This window comes from Pseudochaenichthys georgianus, chromosome 16 (genome assembly GCF_902827115.2).
Source record: "Pseudochaenichthys georgianus chromosome 16, fPseGeo1.2, whole genome shotgun sequence".
Lineage (NCBI taxonomy): Eukaryota > Metazoa > Chordata > Actinopteri > Perciformes > Channichthyidae > Pseudochaenichthys > Pseudochaenichthys georgianus.
Genome location: NC_047518.2, coordinates 32,916,944 through 32,940,781, shown reverse-complemented (window position 1 = coordinate 32,940,781; position 23,838 = coordinate 32,916,944). Strand labels below are relative to the sequence as shown.

Here is a 23,838-nt window from a genome sequence, read left to right as displayed (position 1 = left end):
AATCTGTTTACAGTTCTGTTTCAAATGGGTGTTGAGAGGTTTCCATAGATCTCTTCATTTTGCTCTCAAAGTGCACCAGATTGATGCTTTTAACTTCAATATTTAAAAATCTTCCCGGGGGAGCATGCCCCTGGACCCCCCTATGTGAGGTCCACACACCACCTGTAAAAATAGCACTTTATACCTGCTTACACCTATATGCCGAGCTGATTATCGAGCCTTCATTGTAACAGTCGCGGGTATTCGGTGCATTTGCGTGGGGAGTGTTGCAGTAGAAAATTCCACTGTAGCGCCCGGTACATTAATGGGAAACCCTAAATGTTTGAGCACCCTCTATGAAACGTCAAGCTACCCCACAGCACCCCCAAAATAAATCTCTGACGCAGCCACTGAGCCTGATTATTTGTGTTGGTGGACTTTTTTTTTTTCTCCAAAGGGGGGGCCTGACAGAAAAAAGTTTGAGAACCACTGCGCTACAGAGTCAGATCATTGGGGTATGGCACCGATCAACTTCTCTACGCAGAAGTCTTTAGTCTCTGATGAACAGTAACCAGAGCCTTGGACACACACACACACACACACACACACACACACACACACACACACACACACACACACACACACACACACACACACACACACACACACACACACACACACACACACACACACACACACACACACACACACATTTCTTATAACGAGTCACACATGAAATACACATATTATAAAGAAGAAAAGCTGCCCTTCGAAAAATAGAAAACTTCATAAAACTGCACAGTACACATATAAATAAAGTAATTTTAAAGGCTGTAAAATACCTGGTTTTATGCTAATTATTGTTTTGAATGCACACACTTAGTTTTTAAGCACGTGTAAGATGTAGTCATGTTTAGAGATGAGATCAGTACATTACTAAAATCAGGAGATGCGCACACACCTCTAAGACTTGTGCGTCAGGAGTGAGGCGGTCGAACAGGAAGCAGACGACCCTCAGGTCCCTGCAGTAAAGCACCAGCTCCTCGGGGGTGAACTTCAGAGAAGAGTTTGGGGTCACCAGTTTGGTCCGGTTCGGGCCCACTGCAACACAGGAGGGGGGTTAATTAAACATTAAACAGACAAGTGGGAGCAGAGCCAAAGAACCCTTGAGTATAGGTTACATAAATACTTACAGTATGTAGGTTAGACCTATAGGGCTCCACTCAAAATAACTTTACAAGTGAGCCCAAACCTACACATTCAAAAACATTTTTAAACATCTTATTTTGATTAACTCTAATGTAATAATGATCTCAGAGAAATGCTTTTACAACTTGCAAACACTTTGGTTGGTCTATTGTGCCACTTATAGCCCTTAAGATTTTAAATACGTTTTTCTATATAGTAGCTTTTATTGGTATTGGTCGTTTGCCAACACATTTGCTGTGGTAATAAACTTTACCTTCTACAAAGGTATCTACAGATGCTTCATCAAAGACTGAACACTTAACAAACTAGGCTACATGTCAGTTTTCTCTTCATCATGCCTTTAAGCTTTAACATTAAAAAGGGATCATAAAAGGGCCGACTCCCTCGACAAAAACAATAATTCCCTTGTATGACTCATAAGTTGCTGCTTTGATTGGTTAGTTTGTGTTATTGTGTAACTTTGTTTGGTTAGTTTCGGATTCAGTTAAACTCAGACCGTAACACAGCATTGGAGGACGGGAAGCTCTGCAACCCTGGTTTTCTGCAAGGTCAAATGACTGTTTTTGTCGAAAAAGAGAACAAATTATTGCTTCAGTTCCTCGTCTGGAAACACTGTCTGAGGGTAAAGCAGTTAAAATATTCCAAATGTAGCGTACACTCAAACTGGTATTGATTTGTTCCGTATCCACAGCAGTGCATTGCTCGGTTCTCCGTCTCTACTTCATACAACCTCACTATCAATCAATCCCTTTGACTGCATGCATGTTGTAAAGGCATGATAGACAGTGTACTAGTCTTTGATTGGACACAAACAGGGACTCTCCCAAATGTCATAAAAATAAATACTTGTCATAAAACAAATCTCTACTCATTGCATCAATTAAAATAGTAGTCATAATAAATGTGGGCATGATGAGGTATGACTTACCAACCACAACCTTCTCTATGGACGCCAGCGCCACATCATGATCTCCTAAAAGCACTGGGTCTGCATTGTCCTGCATCAGGAATTAAGAGTTATTCAAATAAAAATGTTTTTCCAATGACATCCTTTGAACAACAATAACAATTATTTAAGTACAGCTGTTCAGAGGGACTCACGTCAGGTTTGGGGCTGTCCTGGGGCACGAAGGCCACTCTGAAGTGGGTACAGAAAAGGGTCCCAGACACCCATCCTCTTCCTTCCCTGGCAGAGAGCTTCTTCCTCACCATAACAGCTCGCTGAAGAACACACTCGCCTGGAGGGGACAAACAAAGAGAGATGTGGTGCAGAGGTCACAGGATGGAAGATATGAGTAGTGTATTTTTAGAAGTGATGAAATTGTGTAACTGAGTGTGTTTATAGGCGGGGGCTTCTAAGGAGGATACATAACAGGAAGTTTACAGACAGAGAAACAGCAGCATGGAGTCCACTCAGCTAGCCACTACCTTCAGCACAAAGGTCAAACTGTTGCTTATTGTTGCAAGTCCTCAGGACACTGAGGATGGGCAGGGAGGAGCAGGAAGCACAACACAAACAGCATCTCATGGATACAAGTAACTCTGTTCTGAATTACATTACACCAACTTGGTTTGCTGCTAACAAAAATAGCAAATTTGCATCCTTGTGAAATACGATTGTTTTGTCTGATTCACAATGTATACACAAAGATATTGAAGTGACTGTTATTTTGAATATACATACATATTTGTATACATATATTTGTATTTTTGTATTGGGGATTGTGGGAAACGGTATTTCGATCTCTGTCTGTACACACAAACTGAAATATTGACAATAAAGTTTACTTTGACTGACTTGATTGACTGATGTAGTTGAACAGCTTGATTTCATAACACTCATAACTCTTGACTGATTAAAAACCTACATAAGAAATGAATTCAGGAGATAATTGATGAGAAATGTAACAATGTAATGTATTATATTGACTTCATTGAACTGGAATGATATTTGTGTTGTCACTTATACCGTGGCAAACATGTACAAATATGTACTTTATCTGTGCTTTAGTAATAATCTGTTGATTCTGTTAACTGATGGATCCTCATCATTCCTAATTAGAGAGGGAAAGGTTGAAGAAGTAACGGAAAGTGGAACACAAAAGCTTCCAAAAACAAACTTTTCACAGAGAAAATCTCTTGCACACAAACACAGATGTGCACAAACATTCTCAAGTAGAAAAAAAGGAAAACGGTTTCATCAAAACACACAAACACAGCAGTGAGACAGCACATTTTTAACAGTCTCCTGCAAGAACACACAGCCTTTGCCAGATAGACTGTTTCCATGGCAACAGAATCCAGGATAAAGTAGACGTGGAGAAAAGGCCTTTTTGTCCACGACAAGAGTATTTGGCAAGGCTAATGTTTTCCTACTCTCTAAAAAGATTCAAATTCACTCCACTGTGAAAATGATGTGCCCGTTCCTCACAACTGAATACAAAAACATTTTGAGGAAACACACAATTCCTTGACTCATGTGGAAATAACTAGCTCTGCCCAAAACTAAAAATGCCTTTTCTATTTCATGCTCTTAGCTTGAAGAACGTGTTGGTGACCACCACAGCACAAACAGAAAACACTCATTTATTCTGTGGCGGAAAGAGGAAGAGGAGGCCTGACTTCCAGCACCATCATTGGCTAATTGCACAGTTTAATTCTTTGTGCGTGCCCTATGATTATTCTCCAAACCCACTCCTAGAAACCCCTGGCCCCGGCTAAACCCCACCACACATGATCTTGAGACAGAGATTTAAGATGCTTAGCAGGGCGGTGAACACAAGTGAACCCTTGTTGAGAGCTTGTCTTGCAAAAGGACAATCTGTGGCTTTCCGTGCCTCCTTTTAATGTCTCCCCAGGGCGCAACAGAGCCGAACACATTCCTGCAGCCAGATTGGAGAGCTCGGGGGGGGAGAGGAAGAGGAAGACAGGGAGCACAGGGCCTGTTTTCACTCTTTGGTTAGATTTAAGAAGTTAGTGTTAGCAGGTGGTTCAGCCCAGAATGAAGGTGTTTTACGACGGTGTTGTGCTTTAATTCAATCAAAATCATTGACGTGCTTCATGCAGAGCTACACCGAGAATAACAATTCATGCTGCACTAGCGCAGTTTAAGTGCACTTCTTTAACATTGACTTGAGCCAAATGATGAAATACTATACATTCAAATAATACATTTTAATTTACATTTTAAAGTCCTGGTTTTGTCTGTGACCCTGCGTTTGCCACTGATGTTTAGGATGTTTAAGGATTGCCTATTTTTTAATGCATGCTTTCTGCTGTGAGCCAACAGTTAGCAGGATTACAGTTATTAAAAACAGCAAAAGAATATAGCAGAAACAATGTTTAAGACACAAAAGAACCGTTGAACGTGTCAGAGAGGCAGAGTTCAGATTCCCTGTTTGCTGTAGATGTATTAATGGCCAGTGGCAGCTTTTCAGATTGAAGTTACATCAAACTCTGACGGCATTACGGAGTTGACAGCTCACCAAAATGGGTTGGAGTTTGACCAACTGGGGAGCAGAGGGTGAATAAATCAAGAGACGCCGCGGGGCGAAAGCTGCACACATAGCTTTGTAAACTGAAACCCAGCAGTCACTGGCTTTAATTAAATGAATTGCAATCATAACATGTTGCATGCCATCACAATGTGAACCTTTCTTTTGAGAGAGCAGAGGATATGAGTTCAATTAAAAATACTGAGAAAGTGTTTGCCTAGAAGTGTGCATGTGCTCTTATGAAGACCTGGTTTCGTTGTTGTTTTAAATATAGGCTGTACACACTTTGAATGGCATTCATGTTTAAGTTTAGCCTTTAATGTTTCAGCTGCTTCTGTTGACGTTGTGCTCACTGACTTGAATGTAAGAAGAGAGCGACCTGAAGAATCAGCCTGAGAAAATGCAGCTGAGAGAGATCTGAACCACATGCTCTCCGTCTGTGTTTTATTTGTTTGATCCACATTTGTACCTCATTTTCAGATAGGATGCATGCAGAGCTAAACGTTGTGTTCCCCACCTTGATCTGCTGGAAAGCCGAGTACAGATCAGATATAGATTGCTTTGGTTCAAACAGATACAGAAGTTTCGGAAAACTAGCAGCTTATCAAATCAAGTTTTATTTATATAGCACATTTTTAAAACGATTTTTGGTCGAGCCAAAGTGCTGTACATACAATAAAAACACTTTACAACAAATACAACGGCACAAATAAAAAAATAACACACAGGGACATTTCAGGAGTCGTGCTCCGCTCAGACTAGAAGGCCAGAGAGAAGAATATTTAAAAACCCCTAGTATCTGGGCCGACCTCACATGGAGGGGCAGAGTGTTCCAGAGCCTAGGGCCAGCTGCTGCTGCAAAGGCTCGGTGCCCTCGGGTTTTGAGCCTGGTCTTGGGCACTATCAGCAGCAGCTGGTCAGCCGACCTTAAAGCTCTGGCTGGGATGTAGCGAATGAGGAAGAAATTCTCTGTAGAGGTGACAAAGAGAGAAGTCCTGCCTGGCGTCTATAATATCATTTGACACAGCACAAAAGACTGCTCAGTTTACATATGTTAGTACACAGAACCAGAGACCACTAACCCTCATGTCATGCAACTTCCACAAACAGACAGCCGTTTCAAAATGCAGATCACGTTTGGTAAGCTTGTCATTTAAAGCTATAATAAAAGCAAAACATACCAACTTTACCCTCCACTAAGCTAGTCTCTGTGGAGTTGCCCCGTTATATGCATGTTAAACTGCTACTAGATTATCTCCAGACAAATTGATTATCATAATTAAAAATCCCCCCACACAAATATAAAAATATCCGTTTTGTAATGCCATGGACACTGGACTGGAAAACATCCATTACAAATCTAAATACAGATAATTGAATACCTTTTTTAATATCAAGATCGCAACCCAAGTGTACAAATGTTGATTTTCTGGTCTCTTGTCCATCAATCAACAAGGTTTAAAGCTGATGGACAGCCTTTTAATCCCACGGTAACATAAGAATGGAGAAAGGGGGGATTGTGAAGTGGCTCTGAAGGGGGTCCTGGACTCTTGGCATTGTGTGTGAATGGACAGTAAACCCCCTCCCCCACTCGCAGCATTGAAAAGGTACATGATCTACCTATGGCTGTCGGAGCTGTCCTGATCCGCTCTCCCCCCCGCAGGTCGGCTCGGTTTCTGCGGTCCTGTGTCCCGGTGTCACATGAGAACACCGTGGACACCGAGCACTGCCCGGTAACTACTGGGACAGCGGGACAACTTCTGCAATCATATTTATTGTGATGGAAACTTCTGAAGCAATGGAGACAGGACTCAGAGACACGGGGAGAGCAGGGACTTTGATAGCAAACACTGAGGATTTATTTGGAGCTTCGGCCGGAGAATTCACAAGATATGTCATGTGCCACGAGGCGACACAGCGGATACCAAACCAACTCTGAAGATCTCTACCTCAGACCCATGTATTTAGCTAGTTCTGACAGAAGAATCAACATGTTTCATAACAAGATAAAACCATAACACCTCTATCAGCTGACACTAACAGGTTGCAGGCATGAAGTCAGCGAGGGCACTACAAACTGATAAACTGGGTCAAAGTTATGGGCCTAGGAAAATATTTCCCGAACATTTATGATTAAGTGATTCCTATGCTTTTTTTGTAATGCCAGTGGATCAAGCTTGAGACAGGCCCTGTTAAGTTACTACATCGGCACCGGAGTGATGAGAGAAGTAAAAAGGCAGTATTTACACGTGATGGACGAATGACCCATCCTTTTGCAGAGTATGTGCACGAGAGAGTCCACAGGTGCAATGTGAGCCCTTTCCCTCGGTGGGGTAACGCTAACTGGCGACTCCTTTGTGTCTCAAAGTGAACTTGTTCTCACAAATTGTCTCAACACTTTCTCTGCAGAGCGTGCACAAAGCCAAAGGATAGATTTCCCCGCCTGAAACCTGAATCAATTTAGAGAAAATGAAATGAATTGCTACATTTACATCAGAGTAATGGCAAGTCATTCTAGCTCATGGAGGAGCTAATATAGGTCTCGATGGAAAAAGAGAAAACAGTCCCACCGACACGGCTCTTCTACTCTCTGTTGATAAAAGACAGCTGGGTTTTTAATCTGCCTGGAATGAAGGAAGGGAAAGAGAGAGGTAAGGGAACAGCAAGACGGTGTTGAAGATGGAGATTAAGTTAAAAGCCAGCAGGGCGAAAAAAAATGTGAAGTAAAGACAGTCGACATTTCACAGTGAAATGTTAACAGCTAAGAATAGGATCTCTTGTGGGTGTGTGAGTGTTGTAAAGGACCAGAAGAGACTGGAAAGCATTTGATGAAAACACTCTGCTGGAAAACAAATTAAGCTGACTATGTGAACGAAAGCAAGGAAGTGTGTGTGTTAGTACGTCGCTTTGGAGTAAAGCGTCAGCAAAATGCAATGTACTGTAATGTAAAGAAGGTGTGTGTGAATGACTGTGTTTTTGACTGTATTGGATGTGTAAAAGGTTAGGAGATCCAATGCAATATCAGTGAAGAACTGGGGCACAACATTTTCTTTTGTGATTTTTAGTATGTGACAAAAAGAGATAGCAGTCATGGAGAGGCAGGATGAAGCAATGCCAAGTAAGCATGTCCCTGCCTCATAAACTCCTATCTAACACGCCCACGCCCTCGTTTACTCTTAATCTGCTGAAAAGGGCTGTGAGTAACTGCTGATGTGCAGTGTTAAAAGATCAGCTGCTGTAGGGTGTTGCTGACACACGACGATGAGATAACTCAGACTGCAGTGGCTGAGAATTGCTGTGCTCCTGCTCCATCCAGCAGATTATCACTGGGTTAAGAAGGTTGACCTCTGGCTGAACTAGCTGTCTGAACTCTCTCTACAGCAGGGGAACATGTCTTTTGAAAGTAGCTGAATCTACAAGGGAACTAGTCACAGTTTGTGGGTAAACCATAGGGGTAAACACAAAGAGTGAAAGTGAGGTATACAGAAATAACAGTGATGCCTTACAATGCACATCATGCACCTCCATGTAATTTGTACTGGTGCTGCTGCTTAAAGAAATTGATAAAAATATAAAATCAAGGTTCTTTACTTCTTATCTTTAGTCACACACAAGAAGAAAAGTCACAATTTTCAGCGTACTTGGCCGCTTTCAACACCAAGTACTTTGCCGTACTTAGGCTGCAGCCACACGAGGGCGATAACGCAAACGGACCGCAATTGTTATCAAAAAGGTCTTCCGTCCACACCAGAAACGTGAACACGAGACCGCTCGAAAGCGCTGGAGACGCTATAGTACATATGCCAGGCCTGTAAGTGGTGCTGTACTCCTACCACAGAAGCAGCAAAGAAGACTTCCCGCGCATGGTTGCCATGGTTGCCCTTCTGTTTATTCTCCGATGTGGACGCTCTGGCTCTTTTTCTCCCTCCCCGAGGCAAGCGCTGTAATTCTCTCCGGTAGTCCATGCAGCAGATGACAAACACCCACCTCTCCACCTCTTCCAAGGGACGAGGGGACCGTGCGGCAGAGTTTCAGTTAGATTGTTTGTCGCCGGTCAACATGTCCGTTAAAGTTTAAATCTTCCGGACAAAATTAGAAAAGTGCAGGTCAAAAGGTCTTCTTTGTTATTTATTGAGCTTTAAAACAAATGAATAACGACTCTATATAATAATAAAAAACGGAGCCTCTCTTTTCCTCCCCCTCTTCTGAGAGCCCAGCAGCTGATCTCTGAGCAGGAGAGGTGGGGAGAGGCAGGTTATTGCGTCATCGTTATCAGGACATGATCGTATAGGCGTAAACACGGAGCCGTTTGCCCCCCCAGAGCGTTTCGTTTGCAGATCTACCCACCTAGGGACCCGTTAACGTTATCGTTTTCTGCTTTTCCGTGTTGGCCTGGTGTGGCCGAACCGTCTATCTGATAGAGAACTGTAGCAGATACAACCGTTATCGTCCTTGTGTGGCAAGCACCTTAGTGCCGGCACTTAGAGCCCCGGAACTTAGTACCCCAGGGCATTAGTAAGTACCAATCACGTTTTCCCTGAGGGAAGATTTTCTTCTTCTTCTTCTTCTTCTTCTTCTTCTTCTTCTTCTTCTTCTTCTTCTTCTTCTTCTTCTTCTTCTTCTTCTTCTTCTTCTTCTTCTTCTTCTTCTTCTTCTTCTTCTTCTTCTTCTTCTTCACTGGCAGGCCGCAAACAACTTCACAGCGTATACTGCCACCCGAAGTCCCCGGCTGGAAGTCCCCGGAGTTGGGGACTGGCTTCAGTAGAAGCTGGGACTCCCAGCAGCTTCTACTGAAGCCTTCCGAGTAAATCGCCAGAACACCGACACCTCCTCATCACTCCACCGCTCCCATGTTTTTTTTTTTGTGTTGCCATAAGTTATTCTCTCTCCGTTGGTGCGCGGCGCTAATGCAATGGCGGCTTCAAAAAAAATGTCAGAGTTTTACGGGGCGTGGTTTGCAATTCTCCCAGCCAATAGAAATTGGTACTTTTTTGGTACCACCTCTCTAGCAGGCACTACAAATGTGGGTAAAAGTTCCAGGTACTAAGTACTCTTTTTGGTGTGAACGCGACATAAGGGGTACTAACGGAACTAAACGGGATAAGTACGAGGAAAAGGACTCCGGTGTGAACGCGCCTATTCTGTTAACATCTGAGGATGCAGCAGCAAACATGCAATGATCACACATTTATTATGAGTCAAGAAGGCAAATTAGCTCAAACAGGTCATATAGCCTAACTTCTAACTGCTTAATGAAAATAATGCAATATCAGTTTTTCTTATCCTGCAGCCCTTCCTGTGAGCAGAACTCATTATGCAATAAATCTGCAAGATCGTTTTACCATAGCCAAACAACTGAGGCTCCCATTCCCCCTTTGTGTTCAGATTAGCTTTCTGCTTTAGATCTTTTCCCATCTCCAAAGGCAAAGCACCTGCTGTGACATTCCTGCTCCAGGTGTGGCTACAAGTTTCCAACCAGAGAGAACAATGAGGGCAGCAGCTTTCTGCCTCAATGTGGATTCATCATCTGATCCTGGAGCAGCACGGCAGCTGAAGTTTGTGTTGGGAGTCGGTATATTATGTATTACTCTACGCAGTCCTGTGTCTGACTTGCTGTGATGTTCAGCTGCTAACGGCTTATTGTCACAGGATTTGGAATCATTCTTGAGTTATGAGGTCAAGATGTGCAGAACAGGGAGTTAGTGTGGTTTTCTCAAAAGCAGAAGTTTAGGACGTCAGAAGGGAACTGATGTATGGATCATGGTAATAGTGCTCTTTAAAAATACACGTAAAAAATATATATAAATTTGTAGGCGTTTCTAAAGTAAGCTTATACTCTAAAAGCATAATCCTACCTGGTAGGCAGCGGAGACCGAGCACATCTCGACTCCTTGCGCTCACCCCACTCTGACTCAGCATCCTCTCCTGTTGAGAAAACAGAACAGACATTAGCATTGCTTAATCATAATTGGCTTATTCAGCCTGTATTTTACACATCACTGTCTGTAACGGACAGTCTGTCTGTAACAGTGATATAGGAGCACTTTGGAAGAGAAAACGTGTCTTTATGTAAAGCAGTAACCTTAAATATCAGAGGTAAAAAAGAGGTGGCAAAGATCTTCTCATCTGAAGAAACCAAAAGGGCATGTGTTGAAATTTAAAAAAGTGAGTGAAATGGCATACAGTATATTGGAAAAGTGTATTTAAATAAAGAACGTAACAACAATAATAAAATGTTGTTAACCACAACTCACAAGAACAAAAACACCCAGAACGACTAAGAAAACAGTTTTCTTTTTAAAATGGAACCATATTTGCAGACTCTTTCTTTAAATGTCTTTAAAAGTGAAGAAATAGACTATAACGAACTCACTTAACACAAGGACAGAGCCTTTTCCCCTTTGGTGTTGTTGATTAAATATAAGGTATGTCTGCTTCTCTCAATGCTTGTCTTGATGGACTCACTTTCAAAAACAAAGACACAAAGCCAACCACACAATGCTCCATGATGCTGAGTTTCCATCTTGTTGTTTGTTCCTGCTTTCTCTATAGTAGTCATGAAGTCTCACATACTCTGGTGTGTTTTAAAAGCAAGCCTACAACCCCACTTAGCCACAGAGGTTTCTATAATCAGGCTGTGAACTTACTAGCACATATGCTTCCACTTAACTTTGCTACTAACCCCCCCCTTGTGAAGGCTGTTTACATATCTGCCCATAACATGCCATGCCCTGCAATGTGAGAGAACGGTGTGGTTATACAGTACAGGTGTTGAACAATCTTTAAAGCGGCACAGAAATAGAGTTAAAGTGCTGAGTCGACATTAAGGAAAGCTATACATTGTAGAGCCTAGTTTCCTTCACAATGAAACTATGAATCTGTGTTTTATTAGCAGCACCAGCCATATCACAAAGCACCGGTATGTATCGGAGTCAGCAAGGATGTGTGAACAATAACAATGAATCTACTGAGTCGCCAGTGCTGTGCTAACAGTTCTGCAGTGCGGTGGATTCAGTGTGAGCAGCCGGCTCGTGAAAACCTGAGACTCTAAGCTTGTGGGCCCCCATAAAAAACATTTCACAAAGAGGACCTTTGCTCCTTGAAAAGGTAGTCAAATCACACGTATTCATAGCTGGTTGTTTTCTTTGTATGTGAGGGCGTCTGGCTGTGACTTTAACAAACACCCCCAAGAGTCTGCCAGTTTGCAACTAATCATATCTGGATGTTATCTTGAAGTCTTAGGTTCATAGTTTTTGATATATTTATGTATGAATCAAATGTGCAAAAAAAGTATTTAGTCAGCCACCAATTGTGCAAGTTCTTCCACTTAAAAAGATGAGGCCTGTAATTTTCATCCTAGGTACACTTCAACTATGAGAGACAGAATGGGGGGAAAGAATCCATGAAATCACATTGTAGGATTTTTAATGAATTCATTGGTAAATTCCTCGGTAAAATAAGTATTTGGTCACCTACAAACAAACAAGATTTCTGGCTCTCAAAGATTTCTGGCTCTCACAGACCTGTAACTTCTTCGTTAAGAGCCTCCTCTATCCTCCACTTGTTAACTGTATTAATGGCACCTGTTTGAACTCGTTATCAGTATAAAAGACACCTGTCCACAACCTCAAACAGTCACACTCCAAACTCCACTATGGCCAAGACCAAAGAGCTGTCAAAGGACACCAGAAACAAAATTGTAGACCTGCACCAGGCTGGGAAGACTGAATCTGCAATAGGTAAGCAGCTTGGTGTGAAGAAATCAACTGTGGGAGCAATTATTAGAAAATGGAAGACATACAAGACCACTGATAATCTCCCTCGATCTGGGGCTCCACGCAAGATCTCACCTCGTGGGGTCACAAAATGATCACAAGAACGGTGAGCAAAAATCCCAGAACCACACGGTGGGACCTAGTCAATGACCTGCAGAGAGCTGGGACCAAAGTAACAAAGGCTACCATCAGTAACACACTATGCCACCAGGGACTCAAATCCTGCAGTGCCAGACCTGTCCCCCTGCTTAAGCCAGTACATGTCCAGGCCCGTCTGAAGTTTGCTAGAGAGCATTTAGATGATCCAGAAGAGGATTGGGAGAATGTCATATGGTCAGATGAAACCAAAATAGAACGTTTTGGTAAAAACTCAACTAGATGTGTTTGAAGGAGAAAGAATGCTGAGTTGCATCCAAAGAACACCATACCTACTGTGAAACATGGGGGTGGAAACATCATGCTTTGGGGCTGTTTTTCTGCAAAGGGACCAGGACGACTGATCCGTGTAAAGGAAAGAATGAATGGGGCCATGTATCGTGAGATTTTGAGTGACAACCTCCTTCCATCAGCAAGGGCATTGAAGATGAAACGTGGCAGGGTCTTTCAGCATGACAATTATCCCAAACACACCACCCGGGAAACGAAGGAGTGGCTTCGTAAGAAGCATTTCAAGGTCCTGGAGTGGCCTAGCCAGTCTCCAGATCTCAACCCCATAGAAAATCTTTGGAGGGAGTTGAAAGTACGTGTTGCCCAGCGACAGCCCCAAAACATCACTGCTCTAGAGGAGATCTGCATGGAGGAATGGGCCAAAATACCAGCAACAGTGTGTGAAAACCTTGTAAAGACTTACAGAAAACGTTTTACCTCTGTCATTGCCAACAAAGGGTATATTACAAAGTATTGAGATGAACTTTTGTTATTGACCAAATACTTATTTACCACCATAATTTGCAAATAAATTCTTTAAATATCAGACAATGTGACTTTCTGGATTTTTATTTTTAATGAAAATTACAGGCCTAGCCATCTTTTTAAGTGGGAGAACTTGCACAATTGGTGGCTGACTAAATACTTTTTTTCCCCACTGTACTGTAAACCGTTATCCAACCAACTAACCTTTACCATATTTTTGTTCTGCTGATTATTTAACTAGAGCCATGATCACATTATAAAAACAAAGAATGATTTTAATCAATCGAGATACGAGCACTAATTAATGTCATACGGGGAGGTTTGATCTGTTTCTATGCCGTTCTTTTTGCACACTGCCAACATCTGTAATGCAACAAGTTTGAGCCAATAGCATGGTTTTCTTCCTGACACATATTTAAATATTGTTATAGTTCTACCAATTTTACTGACCAAATTCAAAGACTGAATGCAAAACCGCCAGAGAAAAACACAACAGTAAAGTTTTACAAGAGTCAGCTTGCCAAAGCATTGTTAATTTTTTCTGGTTTTAACATTTTATTATGCTTTCTTTCAGTCTCTGCATCAACACCCAGCAACCCACAGCTGAATTCTTTATCCCCTTTGAAGAACATCAGAGGCAATTCAGATCTGTTTTTGTTCCTTCTTTCATAAGTCTAGTGTCTTATATGTCATCTGAAGGTTGTGAAGCCTGACAAACTCAGGCCTCAGGGTCTTGTAAGGCAAGTGAACACACTGCACAACATCGCACTACACAAGGTGAGATACTGCTGGCCCCTTACTGCAGACTGTGTACATAATGTGATAAAGGCTGATATGAGTGGAGCTCCCTTGGTTTATCTAGCCAAAATGTGATTTGTAGACACAACTCATGTGACAGAAATATATACAGCAATGCCCATTGGAAAAGCCAAGGCATTTATCTGTCACTTGCTACATTTGCAGGGTGAAACAGAGATCAGGAAAATGGGAATGAGATAATGTCCAAGCAGAACCATGGCGTGCATAAGTAAGGCTGCCTGTCACATTATTTTAAAACCACATTTCCAGGGCAGTGTTTAGCTGACATAACACTTTTGCTTTAATTGTGTGGCTTCAGCGTCCCCAATGTATTACTTGCATTGCCTCTCTTCCCCTCCATGCTGCCCCACTTTTGCCCTCCTCTGCTCCCTCCCTTCATCCTCAGGGAGGGGGGCCAAGGCATAATGCAGTTTCCATTGCTCATGGCTTTCCTTTGCTACTGCGCCCAGACTTCTGCAGTAAGTGTGCTTGTCTGGAACATTCTTCCTTTTATCTTGAACAACAACAAGCCAACGTCACAAGGAAGTTGGCATGGGAATTCAAGAGGGACAATAATAGGCACATAAGAATCTCTTGAAATCTATTTTAAGTGGTGGGACAACCGCTAATAAGGAAGATTAATGAGTTGTTTCACTACGCAAACTCTTGTGACACATACCTTGCTCAGTTGCATTTTAACAGTCTGAACAATATCATTTTAAACTAGAGAATGCAATTCCTGAAGAAATTGCTAGTGGGAATGCTTTATGCTGAAAATCTGACGCTAAACTGCTATGCTGAAATGTAATGTGTAAGAAGAAAGTGAAGCATTTAGATTGAAATTATACATGAACACTGGGGGCTTGAATGTGTGATGAGAGAAGAAAAGAAAGTAAAAAGGCTTGGAAAAGCAGCAGAATATTTGAACTTCAAACTTCTGAACTAACTTGATGGCGAATGATCCGTCGCCATGGCAACGGCATTTGTCGACACCCCATACTACGCTTAGATGCGTTGATGGTTGCATCGTTATCAAACCTATGAAGTTTTGGGGTGTTTGGAGCAGTTTCACTGAAGTTATGAGAAAATTGTGTTTCATTACATTACATTACATTACATTGCATTTAGCTGACGCTTTTATCCAAAGCGACTTACAATAAGTACATTCGACCAGGAAGACACAACCTTGAAGAAAACAGAATCATATAAGAACATCAGGTTTCAAAGAGCCAATCGTTTCAAGTGCTACTCAACTGGCTTTAGATAAGCCAGTCCTTTATTAGTATATAAGTGCTCTGTTAGCAGTTCTTTGTTAGTCATTCTATCGCTCGAAGTGGAGTCGAAAGAGATGAGTTTTCAGTCTGCGCCGGAAGGTGTGTAAGCTTTCTGCGGTCCTGATTTCAATGGGGAGCTCATTCCACCATTTTGGAGCAAGGATAGCAAATCCACGTGTTTTTGCTGATGGGAACTTGGGTCCCCCTCGCAGCGAGGGTGCAGCGAGTCGATTGGCTGATGCAGAGCGAAGTGCACGTGCTGGGGTATACGGTTTAACCATGTCCTGGATGTAGGAAGGGCCAGATCCATTCGCAGCATGGTACGCAAGTACCAGTTTCTTGAAGTGGATTCTAGCAGTTACCGGAAGCCAGTGAAGGGAGCGGAGGAGCGGCGTGGTGTGGGAGAATTTTGGAAGGTTGAAGACCAGACGAGCCGCTGCATTCTGGATGAGCTGCAGAGGTCGGATGGCACATGCAGGTAGACCAGCCAGGAGGGAGTTGCAGTAGTCTAGGCGTGAGGTGACGAGAGCCTGGACCAGAACCTGCGTCGCTTTCTGGGTCAGCTGGGGACGTATCTTCCTGATGTTGAAAAGCGTGTATCTGCAGCAGCGGGTTGTAGCGGCGATATTTGCAGTGAAGGACAGGTTGTTATCCAGGATCACACCCAGATTCCTTGCAGTCTGAGTCGGGGAAACAACAGAGGTGCCGATGTTGATAGTCAGGTCAAGAGAGGGACAATCTTTTCCCGGAAGGAAAAGCACTTCAGTTTTGTCAAGGTTGAGCTTGAGATGATGAGCGGACATCCACTGAGAGATGTCAGCTAAACAAGCAGAGATGCGTGCGACGACCTGGGTCTCTGAGCGGGGAAAGGACAAAATTAGTTGGGTGTCGTCAGCGTAGCAGTGGTATGAAAAACCATGCGGGCTAATGACAGATCCGAGCGAGTTTGTGTACAGGGAGAAGAGGAGGGGACCAAGAACAGAGCCCTGAGGGACCCCTGTAGTTAATTGACAAGGGTCGGATTCGGACCCTCTCCAGGTTACCCTGTAGGTGCGGTCTTTGAGGTATGAGGTGAGGAGGGAAAGTGCAAAGCCTGAGACTCCAAGTTCTTGGAGAGTGCGAAGGAGGATCTGATGATTCACCGTGTCGAATGCAGCAGACAGGTCCAACAGGATGAGGACAGAGGAGAGGGAGGCTGCTTTAGCAGTGTGCAGTTCCTCAGTGACAGCAATGAGAGCAGTTTCTGTGGAGTGACCTGCCTTGAAACCAGACTGGTGCGGATCCAGAAGGTTGTTCTGATGGAGATAACAGGAGAGTTGTTTAAAGACAGCGCGTTCAAGTGTTTTAGACAGGAACGGGAGGAGAGAGACAGGCCATGGTGAGCATTGTGTTGCCACGGCAACGACATTTGAAGAAATCTCAAAACTGTCCCGTAGATGTCTTTACGGCCGGACTGTTAGCACACAGGTGAAGTTTGAGCACTTTTTAAACATTTCCATAGGAGTTATAGCGACATCATGTTTTATGGCGAGGGATAAGCCGTTTCCATGGAAACGGCATATGGTGAGATCTCAGATTTGGCGTAGAGCTGTTGAGGCATGGACGGGTGATATACAAGTGAAGATTGGGGGACGATTGAACCGTGTCCATTGGACTTATAGCGACATCATGTTTTATGGCAACGGCATTTGAAGAAATCTCAAAACTGTCTTGTAGATGTCTTCACGGCTGGACTGTTAGCACACATTTTGCGTAGAGCTGTTGACGCATGGACCAGAGAGCGAGCGAGCGAGAGAGTAAAATGAACAGCTAGAACTGAACAGTTGCACAGGTGTTTATAGTTGAGCTAACGAGGTGCCTAGACTTCAAAGGCTTCATTGTTCTGAATGAGAGATGAACCTCTTACATGTGAACGTTTTGTGGATGAACGATAACAGATATCTGTGAAATTTCATAACGTGAAGCATGTCAAGGAAGTTGAGTATCTGAAGTGTAATTTTTGTGTAGTTTCGGGTTAATAATGTGGCCTTTTTGGCAGTTTAACTAAAGGTGTGCGGCTGCTACCGTGAGGAAATATCTGCCTGAAATTACAATGGGCTTTAATGGAGACATGTTGAACGTTTTTGTCACTTCATGCCCTCAAGAGGCACTTTGTTTAATTATTTTTTGCTTAATTATGTGTCATTTTTCAAGCTACGAGATGTTTTCCTACGTTTGTCATGATAAATTATGTCTCAGGAATGTAGGGTTTTAAAAAAAAAATATCAAGGCACATTTCAAGATTTCCTACCCTCTAGCTGTGACATCACTTACTCTAGTTAACGTTAAAATGTGAAGAAAACCTCTAAGACAAGGTCTGAACAATGTTTAATATCTCTAAAAGTAAGAATCAGATTTAAAAGTTGTTTTACACGAATAATGTCAGAAAGATTTGTAACATTTTAAAGTTGGAATGAGGTTTCTGAGTGAAAGTATGAATGAACAGTTAGCAGTTGAATCACATGAAGATTTGTTGAAGTCTGAAGATTTCCTCCATTGACTTCGATGTTAAAAAATTGATGTATTATGGGATGTATCTCTGGAATTATGAAAGTTATGAATGAGAAAAGTAATAGCCATCGATTCCCGACCAAGCTGAACGTTTTGATGTTTGAACGGAGTTTCTGCGATGTTCAATGCGGGAGGAGAAGAGGGCCAAAATACCGGCGGGATAATAATAATGACTTTTCGTCCGTAGAATAACAAACAAAGCAAACTGAATTATGGATCCGTTCCAAAACACGCTGTTGTGTTGTTAAGAGTGTCTTTGAAAAGCGGCTCCTACAGATATATGCTCTGCTTTGGGCCTTGTAAAATTCACATTAGCTTTACTGTACTGTGCTTTTATTTTCCAACATGAATGGGGACAGGCATATGATAGTGTGAGCTGGCTCAGAAGTAAAAAGACGATATGAGGTAGTCTTTTCTAAATGGGGCACACTTTGAATTGTTTCCTCTTATTCCAGAAAGAATAACATGAGATGTTTTTGTCCAACGATATAAAGTGGATTGCGAAGTGTCACCATGTTCTAATCATTTTGACTTTCTTTCAAATCCTTATCTTTCCTTTAGAAGCAAACCTGCAAGGATGTACTGTTTTTAAAATTGCTATGATAGAAACAGAGGACCTGGAATCAGCTTTATTCTTGCATTGACAACCCCAAGGTCAGAGCTAAAGGACTAAATAACTGCCTTGAAAATAATCAGCAACGAACAGTGGAACAAGAATCTGTGGAAATATACTACGTGTAGTGTATTATCAATATAAATAATTACCTAATCTAGAAACCGCATTACAGCAAAAGCTACGTTGTGGCCTGAATGTGAAAAACACACAGTAAAGTAGCAGTAGTAGTAGTAGAACTGATTCTGACATATAGGGGGAAATATTATTAAATGATTTATGAATTTTGAGTTCATACAGTTAATATTTGATGAGATAATGTCTGCATCACAGCATATAAACCCAGCTTTTAACCCATTTCTCTGCTAAAGCCTTCCTCAATTAGCACAGCTCTTGAAGCATTCTTTTTTTCTGAAACCTTGAATGAAAGGGGATATTAGGGGGCAGTGTCTTCATTCTTAATTATAACACCAGTACAGTAGATACTCAACAAGCAGATAATTACTGGCTCTTTTAACAGTATCCCTACTGCATTATTTACAAAATGATTGTCTCATTACATATTTGACTCTTAATTATCTCCTGCTTTCCTTGCTGTACAGTGACGGCAGAGAATTACATATTTGTGTAGTTGTTGTAATGTTATGACAGTACAGAGGGTTCAAAGGTCATCTAAGGCCAAATAAACCAGGATAGTAGGTCAACAGTCATGCTAAAAGCTAGGTGAGGCTGTATTTACCCAAAGCATTGCTTGGAGCTATGTGCTAACATCTGCATGCTATCATGCTAACTGATGTTTAGCAGGTATACTATTGATCATAGTCACCATCACATTTAGGCACACTATGTTTTATAAATAAACCGATTATAAAGTACAGCCACAGTTGTCCAGACATTTTACAAAAGAAAATGTAATATTAAAGGGCCCATGTCATGCTTTTCCGGTTGTTACCCGTCCCCTTGTGTGGTATGAAGGTTTTTATGCATGTAAACAGTCTGCAGAGTCAACAACCCTCAAAGTACACCCTGTAGCGAGTAAAACTCAAACACAGAAAATACCTGTCTATGCTGCCCATGGATGTATAGATGCTGCCCCAGAATGCCTCGTTGGAGATTTCTCTTTTTCCATTATTTGCTTCCTGGGTTCTGTGACGTGTGAACACACAAATCAACAACAAATGACCGGATTGGCCCAAATGGACCAATCCGCGTAGCACCTCACACACCAGGATCCCTTGGCTAACTAACAGGGAGTCCCCATTGACTTGCGTAGAGCTCCCTGAACGCTGGTAATAGACGAGTTGGGATCGTGGAGAAATGCTCTCTGCAGACCCATTCTCACAGCGTTATAAACCTTTTTCTTACTCAATATCAAGCCACACTTATTGTTTTTACTTCGGCTGTGAGTGCTTGTGTGTGCTCAGGATGAGTTTCGCTTGTTCTCGCTGTATCGCCGACCCGGAAACCTGTCCGCTCCTCGCAGCAGCGGCAAGCAGCAACGAGCCTCTAAACGTGTCTCGCAATGAGCCTCGCAACGTCCCGGCCAATCAGAGCACACTGGGCTCACAGGGAGGGGGGAGGGGGGAGGGCAGGAGCTCCAGCAAGCCGTTTAGGACAGACAGTGAATACCTGGTGAATACACATACTATACAGAGATGCTGTATGAGAAACCAATGTGAGTTTGGAAAATTGCACAATTTAAATCTATTCTAGTAGACCTCAACAATGGAAATATGATCAGTAGAAATGGCCATGACATGGGACCTTTAACCTCATTGTGGCCCTAGGTGAAAAGTCAGTGGATCACCAAAGTTATTTCGGTTTATTGGGTCCAAATTTCAAAGCAATCAATCCAAAAGTGCCAGATTTACTGACAAGCCTTCATGGCTTGTCAGTAAATCATCCTGGTGTATAAGGAATGGGAGTATTACAAATCATCAAGTAAAAAAAAAGGTACCAAAGCAGCATAATAACCTGTTTCAATTAGCCAGCATTCACAAATCACCTCCTGTTGGATTTTCCATCAATCATTATACCGGCCGTCATTGGAGCCCTGACATATCAGTGTCTGGGCTTCTTGTTTTAAAAAGGACTCTGGGGTTGCCAATAGTCAGACAGACCGTTCTGTGAACAAATCATATTATGTCTACAACATGCAGCGTGTCTTTCCACAGCAACATTTCTTCCTCTCTGAAGCACACTCTCTAAGCCTCTTACATTGTCACTAACAGTACATCATTGCCAATGCCAGAGTCAGCTAAACAGCTTAAGTGAAAATATAATGCTTGATATTGCATTCTCAGTGCCTCATAATCATAAGTCTCTTGTACAGTATGAAATGTGGTTTGAAGTCACCTCTACTCTGACAGCTAAGGTCCCACGGGTGAGATGATCAGAACCGTTATATACACTCAAAACAGACCTAGCCTCTCAGCCCCTTCACTAGTGAATAGAGCCTCTGGTTAATTATCCCCCAATGCCAGATCGATACACCTCTAACGGAAACATAAATCTGCTCTGCCATTAAGAAGAGCCCATTGTTGTGCTCTGTTTAAACAGTGGAAGCCTCTGCAGCTCGGGGGCTGGCAGTGAATGTGAGGTCTGGGTCCTGTGGGAGCGGGCGTGGGTGAGTGTTCTGCTTCGGCCTGCTCCTATCAGGCTTGGATCTTCAGCCACTCTGCAGAGCTCAGATGATCCCTCCTCTGGCATTTTTGCTTCTGTGGAGCTTTGTGCTGCACGCCTTTCATGCTGACTGCTTCAAAGCTGGCTGTGAGATGTAGATAGCGGGAACTCAAGGGGATGTGCACAGCCAAAATAAGCATTAATAAGCCCAGTAAACTGGCACGATTCAGGAATGAGCATTCTTATGTAGCATGCATGTACTGATGACGTTTTTCCATTCATTTTTAAAGCTAAAATGCAAAAACATTTCCTGATTCAAGCTTCAAAATCGTGACAATTGGCTGATTCTCTTTGTCAAACGACATTTCGTAGGCTCAAACCAAGCATGTTGCAGATGTCTCCTTCAGCTTTAGGAAATTGCAATTGGCCTTTTTTTGTATAACAAATAATTGAATAATCAAGAAAGGCATCCACAAATGTAACGGTGTTCAAAAAAGGATCATTAATTGCAGCATGATTATAATATATGGCATCCAAAATGACTCGGATATTAAACCACGATTAAGGAAGAGCAGATGAGTAATTGCAAACTGCAAAAAGCCATCTGGTCCAAATTCAGCCCAGGATTGGATTTGGTTTTCTGAAGCAGTCTCCGCAGCTCCTGGAAGTGAAACCCACAAGAATGTGTGGGTGGCCTGTGCATATAATCCACACAGCTTACTTACTACTCTGCATTACCATATGTTATGCTCAGCCACATTCTCATACTTGGACACATGGGATTCCATCAGTGGGGCAATGTGATGATGTCTGTGTCTCTTTTGGAGGTAATCAAATTCAAAACTCCACTACCTCCTTACTGCCGTCTCCATGACGACAGCCAGATGTTTCACAGTGCTCACCCCCCACTCCACATGCAAGCCTCGCCCCAGGGCAGAGAAAAGAGGCATCTGTTACCGATTCCCCCTGCGGCTGCTGGAAATAACCAGCGAGACACAAAAAGCCAGGCAGCACAAAGAGCCAAGAGACTGTTCCCAAAGGAGTGAGAAACTCTGAACACTTCCATACTGTGTGTGCACATCTATCTGTGTTGTCTATCAAACTGATGAGCCCCTTCTAACCTCTATCCTCTCAGGTGCTTCAAAACTGGGTCAGTGTCTTACTGATCATTCAAAATGCAAGGATTCATCTAGTGCATTTCAAAGCAATTCATTATAGCACCATGTGACCTTTCAAAGCCTTCCAAGGCAATTAAAGCAGCTGAGACAGGCTACAACTGTTCAGTGCACAGGGAAGATGATTGTCTGCACCATTTGTCTGGTGTAAAACAACTTAATCCCAGATGAGGAAAACCCCCTGCTACGAGAAGTGATTAAGATTCACCACCCCTTCACTGGCCTTTAATAAGACATGAAGCCAAAGCCTGCGACATCATGTCCTCTTTCAGTTACTATGCATCTCCAGAAAGAAGGGAACAGCAGCCCTAAGCAGACTCTAAAACAGGACTGCAGGTTTTAAAATACAGCCAGGCTGCAGACTAACTGAATGCACATTTATAGCTCTACAAGATGAATGATGGCCGGTGTTTCCTGCTTCCTGTCCTCTGGTGTATGATCATCGCATGAGTAGTGGTGATAAGTTATAGTATTGACAAAGCAAAATTGGGTGTTGTGAAATAAATGTATCAAATATAAACTGGAAAATCATAATCAAACTGAAAATGAAATTGAATTTCTCTTCATATTAGAGCTTTTACTAAAGTGGCAAGTCCCAAAAGAGAATATTAAAACATGATGTGCAAACATGATGGGTTCAAAGGCTCTTCAACTGAATACAAACCAGACATGTTCATGAACAAAAACTTACAATTGACATCTGCTTTGAATCAGACAAACAAAAGAAAAAGCAGGATAGGGATTCCCAAATATACCTCAGCGTATGTGACAGTATATTTTAAGTATGTGTTAATGCTAGTGCTGTTAAAAGTCAGTTATTTCACTAAACGTTGCCTTACCTTGATATCTGGGAGCATTTGCCTCACTTTGAAGGTGGTTTTGGATCCTGTCAACATTATTAAGGCAGATCAACTCGACTTAATAATAAGAAAAAATACGAGCGAAATAAAACCGACTGAAGTCAAAAACAAAATGAAAACAGCTGAGTGATATCTGAAGCTAAGATGTTAGTTAGTGTTCTGCTCCTTCCATGTTTAGCCCAGAGAAGCGGTCAGAAGGAGAAGAAAGGGTCCGGAGTCCAGTAACGCTTAGCCTGTATCATCGGGTGCTAAAACCGAGGTGCTCAGTGTGGAGAGGCAAACTATTTTCGCTCTTTTCATTTCTATTCGCACTGACAGCATCCGTGTCCCGAGAGCACACCCTGCAGAAAACCCTCCACCAGTCACCGGACTGGTGTTAGTCACTAAAGGACAGATGTGTTCACCGTTACTGCCGCTTTCCTACCCATTGGGCTCTGTTTGTTTATCCATTCGCCATAGTGAAACACTGAGCTGGAAGAAAAAAAAGCCAAGTGCAGCGGTGAGCTTCTTAAAGGGCCAGTACGTCAGGGAGACGAACAGAAAGTAGGATCTGGAGCCAATTTCGGGCGAGAAAAAC

The 23,838-nt window shown here is 42.5% G+C and overlaps 1 protein-coding gene across 1 annotated transcript in view; it reads right to left on the bottom strand.

Moving 5' to 3' along the window:
• Positions 1 to 23,722, bottom strand: part of mtmr11 (myotubularin related protein 11) — a 37,917-nt gene extending 14,195 nt beyond the window's left edge. Inside the window, 5 exon segments of the mRNA XM_071206064.1 lie at positions 941 to 1,080; positions 2,117 to 2,186; positions 2,290 to 2,426; positions 10,538 to 10,607; positions 23,241 to 23,722. Coding sequence (XP_071062165.1) covers positions 941 to 1,080; positions 2,117 to 2,186; positions 2,290 to 2,426; positions 10,538 to 10,607; positions 23,241 to 23,297 — 474 coding nt within the window. The 5' untranslated portion in view covers positions 23,298 to 23,722.
• Positions 23,723 to 23,838: the final 116 nt, after the last annotated feature.